Below are 7662 nucleotides of genomic sequence, written 5' to 3'. Positions count from 1 at the left end.
GCGGCGCCCCCTGGCGGAGCTCAGCGGCGGCCCTGGAGGCCGGGGCAGGCCCCGCCATGGCCGCCGAGTGGCTGCGGAGGTTGCGGCGGGGCAGCCATGCGGAGCAGCCCGCAGGGACACAGGGGACGGGGCCGGGGCCGCCGCCCGCTGCCCTCAGCTACCGCCGGCCCAAGTTCCTGCGGGGTGGCACCGAGGACAGCCCGAGGGACAGGAGGGGCGTGCGGGGCACCGGGCCCGAGCGGCCCCTGCCCTGGGGAACGGGCTACGCTGAGTGAGTGCGGGCGGCAGCGGGGCTGCCTCGGGAAGGGAGTGCAAGGAGGTGTCCGGGTTGGGGGGTGAGGGGTTAGAGGGGCTCTGAGGGGCCTGACAGAGTTTGGGGATCGCACAGGGTCTGCGTGGGGTGAGGGGGCCCCTGGGGGTGTACGGATGAGTTATGGGAGGTGCCATGGGAAGCGGTCACAGCCCACATCTGCCCCACGCCGCTCCCCTCGCTGCAGCCCCAGCCCGAGCACGGGGATGTGGCCTTGCACGCAGGACAGGGGCAGCTTCCTCCTCCGGGCACGGCCCCGGTAGCAGAGGCAGCTCAGTGCAAGTTTCTCACCCCCTAATGCAATGGTGTTTACACCGTAACTTTAACCCTGGGCTCTCACCCGTCCCATGCCCTGCCCGGCTGCAGGGAGCTGGCTCTTCCATGAGGCTGCTGTGCTGGGCAGGCAGGCAGGCATCTCTCCCTTGCATGGGGGATGTTCGGGGCAGGAGGTGTGTTTTGAGGTTAGCAGCACCAGGGTCTATCCCCTTGCTCCTCACAAAGTGCCTTTAAAACAAAGGAATGGAGAGGATTGGATTTTAGGGGATGGATCAGACAGAACTCCATTCAGGAGCTGTCCACGTATCCTGGCCCGACCACGTCACTATGGGATGGGTAGGTTGGAGAGAAGAGCTGGGCAAGGAGAGCAAAGTCCCAACCAGGGACAAATATTATTAAGACTGGAAGGAAAAACAGTGATGGTGGTTTTGCAATTCACTGTGTCATCAAGGAAACAGCACAGTGTGGGTTGCTGGCACCGGCTTCCTGAGGCCAGGGTGCTCCATAACCACTCACTTGTCCCTGTGTCTGTGGCCAAGCCTTTCCCCCACTTAAAGGACTTCTTATATAGATCCCCAGCAAAGAGATCCTCGAGTTTGAAACAGGAGCGTGGGGCTGGGAGGGGCAGGGTGCAGTTGTTTGCTGTGGCTGGGAGCAGGTGAGGTGCAGTGTGTCCTCACACCTTACCTGGAACACTTGCATCCCTAGGGTTATCAATGCTGAGAAGTCAGAGTTCAATGAGGACCAGGCAGCCTGCTGCCAGATCACCATCCGGAGGAGAGAGCCAGGCCTGGAGGAGGATGAGGAATGGCTGATCCTGTGCTCCACGCAGGTATAGCCCTCATGCAGGCTGTGCTCACCCTGCTGCCAGCCCTGCTCTGCTCCCACCTACAGGAAACACAGGGTAGCCCTGTCAATCCTACACACTGAAACCCTTCTTTGACACATTTAGGGGACAGATGTACCCAGTGTCTGGCCAGCAAACACCCAGCTCTGCCCATATGTGCCATTTCTACTTGCATGGCCCATGACTTGAAGCATTTGAGGTTGTCCAAGCCTTTACTTGGTGCCCTCACCTTTTCTGTTCTGTCATCCCTCTGCTTTCAAGGGCCACTGTTCATTGTCATCACTCAGGGACAGCAGCATGAGCCAGACACTTACCTAGGACTGACTCTGCCTTGCCTCTTGTAACATCCCCCTCCACCACACAGGAATAGAGCACGAGGGTGGGTGGCTGTGAATCCAGCCACTAGAGCTCAGATGGTGAACCTGGCAGAGCAGCACATGGCATCACCTCAGTTTGAGCTGTGCAGGAGATAACTGTTGGCACAGAAGGGTAGCTGGGGTGGGAAAGCTGGGCAAAACATGTGCAGTGTTTCCTGCCATCTGTACCATCTCCAGCCCCTGTCTTCCCCCTGTCTCCTGTCTTTTCCCTCTTCCTCACTGCAGTTTCTCACTGGTTACTACTGGGCACTGTTTGATGGCCACGGTGGCCCAGAAGCTGCCATCATCGCCTCCAACTATTTGCACTACTGCATCAAACAGAAGCTGGAGGAGGTTGTGGGAGGCATCACAGAGGCCCAGCCCCCCATGCATCTCAGTGGGCGCTGTGTTTGTGACAGTGACCCCCAGTTTGTGGAGGAGAAGCACATCCATGCACAAGACCTGGTGGTGGGAGCCCTGGAGAACGCCTTCCAAGAGTGTGTGAGTACCCCGTGCAGGGCACCGGTGCTGCTGCCCCAGTCTGTCACTCCCCACTGCCTGGGGTGGGTAAGGTCTGCACTTCTGCAGCTCATGGGGCAGGCAGGAACACTGAGCCAGATCCTTAAGCATCCTGAGATCACACTGGGTCAGCTGCCCAAGGTCTGCCTCAGATCTATTGCACATCAGCAATGTTGACCCATCTCTCTTATCTGCTAACCCAAAGCTACAGCATCCCTGCTAATCTGCACCATGGGGGTGCATTTCTTTAGGGCTAGACCATGGCTAATGTCACACTGGTACAGCACATACAGGTGTGAGATTTCCCCATCACGCTCCTAAAGTTGTCCTTACTCCAGTAGTAAGAGCTTTGTTAGCTGTACCAAAGCAACATTGTCCTTCATCTTGCTTGCATGGTTTTCCATGGCCCATCTGCAGTCAGTTTTGCTTCTGGATTTCTGCTGGGAGGCATGAGGCAGTTGCAGAAATCAGCAGCTCCACTGATTCACTTTCCAAATGTGTTTAAACCAACAGGATGAAGTCATAGGCCAGGAGATGGAAGCTACGAACCAGACCGGAGGCTGCACTGCTCTGGCTGCCCTTTATTTCCAAGGAAAGCTGTATGTGGCCAATGCTGGGGACAGCAGGTGAGCCATAATAAAAGAGGGAAGTTGCTGGGGGATGAGAAATGGGAGATAAGCAGAGTTTCCAGCATGTTGTTCTGGTTTCAGCTGGGATAAGAGTTAATTTGCTTCCTAGTAGCTGACAGAATGCTGTGTTTTGGATTTAGCTTGAGAGTAACGTTGATAAGGCACAATGTTTTAGTTGTTGCTGAGCAGTGCTTACACTAAGTCAAGGACTTCTCAGTTTCTCACCCCACCCCACCAGTGAGCAGGCTGGGGGGGCACACGGGCAGGATAGCTGACCCAGAGTGTCAGAGCGAGCAGCAGCGTGTGTGTACCTACCAAATGGGTTAAACTATGATGCATATTTAATCCTAGGGAAGGTAAATGTGCAACCCAGCCATTCCCTCCTGCCTGCCACAGGACCTGTTGGAAGGATCTTCCATGGCTCTTGATGCCCCCTGGAAGGGTTTTCAGATTCAGGGGACTAATGCTGCCCATTAGCCATGGGGCAGTGGGGTGGAGTGTGGTGCTTACCACTTAAACTCAGCTTACTTAAGGGATCCTCAAGAGCTTCCTCATTGGGCCATAGCCCACGATTCTTATAGCAGTGAGCTCTGTCATTGTCAAACCAGGCCAGCTCAGGTCTCTGCTGCAGCAGTGCAATTGCAGTGGAACTGAAATACACCAACATCTATGAATGTTTCTGGGTGCAGAGTTATTCTCTGGCATTGCTCTGCTGCTGGTTACCCCCAGCCCCACATCTGGCTAACACTGGGGTTAGCTACAGCAAAAGGAAGGCTGCAAGGACAGACACAGTTCAGCTCTTTGCCTCTTCCCTCTCGTAGGGCAGTTCTTATTCTGAAGGACAACATTGTGCCCATGAGCTGCGAGTTCACACCTGAGACAGAGAGGCAGCGAATCCAGCACTTGGTGAGTGACTCCTTCCATGCACCAGAGTCCAGCTGCGAGTTTCCCACTGGGGGCTTGTAGCAAGGAGGACCACCAGCTTTCTTCAAAGGCCAGTGTGTGGCCAGAATGTCATCTGTCATTGGGGATGAGATTCAACCAACAGCCTTCAGGATGGGAGATGCTCATGTCCTCTTTGGAATGTGTTTTCCCAATTCTCCATTCTGCCATTCCCAAAGCACTGCTGCGCTGAAGCAGAACCTGTTCATCCTCAGATCTTCTTTCCCTCCTCCAGGCTTTTCTTTTCCCCAAGCTTCTGGGTGGTGAGTTCACGCGCTTCGAGTTTCCACGGAGGTTGAAGGGAGATGACGTGGGGCAGAAAGTCCTGTACCGGGATTACTTCATGGAGGGCTGGTGAGTCCTTTCTGCCTGAGGCTGCAGCACAGGGCAGCTTCACCTGCTCATAGTGATGGGGAGGTGAAGGGAAAAGGGCCATGCCCCACTGGTGAGAGCAGTGGGCTTGGCAGTGTGAAGCTGTGCCAGGTAAAGCAAAGGCTGCTGTGAGCAGCCTCCACCATGACTGAAGGGCTGAGGCTCTGGCAGTTAGGGGACAGCCAATATGATCCTTCTGGGATCACAGGAGGTGGGGCTGGTGCAGGCAGTCCTAGCCTGATGCAGGTACTAGCTGGGGAGTAAGGGGAGAGGGAAAACCAGCTGGGTATTCAGCAAAGGGTCATCTTCACTTGTCTGCTTCAGCAAGTTACTCAGCTGCCTGTGCATGGGGGCAGCACAAGGTTTGAATCACAGCTCCAGCTGGGTTGTACCATCAAGTCAGAGAAATCCCAAATGAATAGTGACTTCTCTGTTCTAGGGGATACAAGACAGTGGAGAAAGCTGACCTCAAGTATCCTCTTGTCCATGGTCATGGGAAACAGGTAGCTTAATGCTTTACATACTGGAAAGGCAGAGGCAAATCTGCTGGGATCCTCAGTGTCCCTGTCACTCACTGTCATACCCTAGGGGTCTCCAGCATGGTGCACTCCCACCCCCCCAGTACAGCAGCTCTCCTTGCTAGAACCATGCTGCCTGTGAGTGTAAACCGGAGCCCCCTGACAGCAGAGGGGCTGCACACTCCTCCAGAGTACTTGCTAGCAGAGCAGACAGCCCTGAGTAAGGCTGCCCTTTCCTCATCTCCCCTTGCACACAAGAGCTCATTTCAGATGAGAACTTATTTCAGCATGACTTTGGACTGTCTCCTCCAGCTCTAACTAGCACCTTTCCCACAAACCCTTTTCCTCAAGGAGAGGCTGAGAAAAGGAACCTGTAGAGGGAAGGAGAAGACAGGAAGAGACAATGACTGCACACATCCAGTGTCTGGGGTAGAGCAGAAAGCCTGTCACCTATCCCAGCACTACAACCCACATGCTACCTTTGCAAGGAGAAAAGGATCCCCCTCAGTTTTCTTCCTCACCACCCCAAATCGAGAGCAAGATGCCACCATAAGCTTCCTAAGGTCTGTAGCATTACTCAGAGTACATGTAACTCCAGAGCACACCATGGGCCATCAGGAGCCACCCACATGCAGGCTGTCTCCACACTCACACTGAGATGGTCATTGCTTCTCATCACTACTCCATCTCTGATGTCTCATGGGGCTGTTCTGGGTGATGCTTAGAGAAGGGTCCTAAAGGCAACACATAGATGAGTCAGGACCACCCACATGTCAGCCTTTAAAGGTGCTATGTTCTTATGTTTCAATACTGTTTTGCTGTTTGGGGCCAGGCTCGCTTACTGGGGACTCTGGCTGTCTCTCGAGGTCTGGGGGATCACCAGCTCGAAGTCATTGACACCAACGTTGAAGTCAAACCTTTCCTCTCCTGCATCCCGAAGGTCAGTCACAGGAGATGGGAACTGCAGCATGGAATTAAACATGTTGCTCATCCTCTGTAGCACCCACCTTTTACAGACCTGGCAGGTTTTAGCCGTGTCCTTTTTCCATCCCCCATCCATCTCTCAGCACACTGCCAGAGAATACTTCAGACAGAAGAATCTAGAAGCGTAGCAGCAAGGGGATGTAAAAGATTCAAAGCACCCTGTTCCCACTTTGTCATCTCTGGGAAAAGTCATCTCGTACCTCTCGGGTACCTGATGTACTCCTGTGCTTTCTAGGTGAAAGTATTCGACTTTGCTCTGCATGACATTAAGGAAGACGATGTCCTCGTCATGGCAACTGATGGTCTTTGGGATGTTCTGTGCAATGAAGATGTAGCCCATATGGTCAGGAGCTTCCTTGAAGAAAACAGGACAGATCCTCACAGGTAATGTAGCTTTGCCATTGTTTTCCCTTCCAAAGACCCTGGTCAGACCAAAACCATGCTGAGATCACTCTGGTTCTAGGTCAGCTCCAGCACCACCAAACAGTCTTTTCTGTGACTCTGGAAACTGCATCCTAATCCTTCCCCATCCTAAAGAAACAAAGATAAAGCTGGTGTCTTAAAACAACCCTTCTATTTTGACAACAAAGCCACATCTCAGTGATGTTCTGAAGGGAATAATGATGTGTTTACCAAAACGTTGCATTTTTTCCACCAACAGATTTTCAAAACTGGCCAAGTGTTTGGTATGCAGAGCAAGGGGCAAGAAAAGAGGCCACCAGTGGATGCTGGATGACAACCACGAGGCATCCTATGATGACATTTCTGTGTTTGTCATCCCACTGCACAACCGGGATGAGAACTGACTGTTTGCATGAGGCACAGGTTCTCTGTGTCCCTGCTGTGGTGCTGTTCAGCATCAACCAGGACTGAGGGATTTCTGCTGTGAATGTACACTCTCTTCCATTGAAACCATCTGCAGTGGAACCTGAGAATGCACAGCCAGAGCTCAGCAGAGGATCAACAAGAACATTAGCTCCTTACGAATGTTTAAGAGAGGAACATTCTGCAACAAAGCATTCCCCTTACTCCTTTCTCATTGTTAGGCCAAGGAGAAATTGCAAGGGGGGCCACACAAACTGAATGGTACTACTTCCACAATCTTTGCAGTACAATGAGACTCGAATCTCTGGTGACCCTTCTCCCTTTTTAATACTGAAGAATGAAGATCAGTTGAGATCCAGTCTCCAGAGCTGCCTTTTAATCAAGACTTGAACTACAGTGTGTAAAACAGGATGCACCAGCATCATATCCATTTGCTGTAACTCAAGATGTACTGAAAACCCAGGAGTTGCTATGTAATGCCAGTGCTGAGGCAGAGCCCAGACCTCCTGGGAAACCTGCCACTTTGAGACACAGGATGTTAGCAGATGAAGCCAGACACTGGCATACAGGAGCCTCCTGTGTAAAGATATGTGCCTTACATAACATTAAGAGCAGTTATGTATATTGTACGTAATGCAATGTACAGGTTTCTAACAACTCTTACTCCACAACACTTGCTTTCACTTTCTCTGTTCGTTCAGGTCATTTCTGAAAGCAAAGCTGGTTTTGTAGCAGTAGCTCCAATGAGAACCAAAGTGTTCTAAGTTCATCAGCTGATGTAGTAGAAGAGTTTGGAGTAAAATAAAACCGGTTTGTTTGCAGTGCTGCATCTTACACTCATTACAAGAGGCACAGCAGAGCAGGAGACATACCAGAGTTGTGCCTTGAACTCCAAGGATCTCCTTCTGAACCCATTCATTAGCCAGGCAAATTCAGGTCTGGACAAGCTTTCCATCTCCCCAAGCCCTCACTCTGGGTTTCACCATTCATTACACAAGTTGCACGATTCCCTGGTGAAGCAGACAAACCCCAGCACATGCTTCAGTTGCACAAGGATATAAAGTCCAAATAAAACCACTTCTCT

At 52.3% G+C, this 7662-nt stretch overlaps 1 protein-coding gene across 3 annotated transcripts; it reads left to right on the top strand.

Annotated features, from left to right (window-relative positions):
* Window positions 1–38: 38 nt before the first annotated feature.
* On the top strand, window positions 39–7399 carry PPM1M (protein phosphatase, Mg2+/Mn2+ dependent 1M). Of its 3 annotated transcripts, none has more exons than XM_005142260.3 (10): window positions 39–271; window positions 1295–1418; window positions 2036–2290; window positions 2822–2934; window positions 3759–3843; window positions 4115–4233; window positions 4691–4754; window positions 5602–5709; window positions 5989–6137; window positions 6415–7399. In XM_005142260.3, the coding sequence occupies exons 1-10, from the start codon at window positions 57–59 to the stop codon at window positions 6557–6559; spliced, it is 1377 nt and encodes a 458-aa protein (XP_005142317.2). In that variant the 5' UTR covers window positions 39–56; the 3' UTR covers window positions 6560–7399. The 3 variants fall into 3 exon arrangements, with proteins under 3 accessions (XP_005142317.2, XP_033922285.1, XP_030898840.2); XM_034066394.1 differs by lacking the exon at window positions 6415–7399 and adding an exon at window positions 5121–5332 and having other exon boundaries at window positions 5989–6127; XM_031042980.2 differs by lacking the exon at window positions 5602–5709.
* Window positions 7400–7662: the final 263 nt, after the last annotated feature.

The sequence above is a fragment of the Melopsittacus undulatus genome, chromosome 9 (assembly GCF_012275295.1).
Source record: "Melopsittacus undulatus isolate bMelUnd1 chromosome 9, bMelUnd1.mat.Z, whole genome shotgun sequence".
NCBI classification, from domain to species: Eukaryota; Metazoa; Chordata; class Aves; order Psittaciformes; family Psittaculidae; genus Melopsittacus; species Melopsittacus undulatus.
The sequence above is the reverse complement of the archived record's forward strand: the minus strand, read 5'-3'. Positions and strand labels throughout refer to the sequence as shown.

Excerpts from the sequence above, each read along its gene's own strand:
- PPM1M (XM_005142260.3), top strand. The coding sequence starts at position 57 with ATGGCCGCCGAGTGGCTGCGGAGGTTGCGGCGGGGCAGCCATGCGGAG. Across the intron at positions 272-1,294 it reads TGGGGAACGGGCTACGCTGA|GGTTATCAATGCTGAGAAGT; the intron begins GTGAGTGCGGGC and ends TTGCATCCCTAG. Across the intron at positions 6,138-6,414 it reads AACAGGACAGATCCTCACAG|ATTTTCAAAACTGGCCAAGT; the intron begins GTAATGTAGCTT and ends TTCCACCAACAG.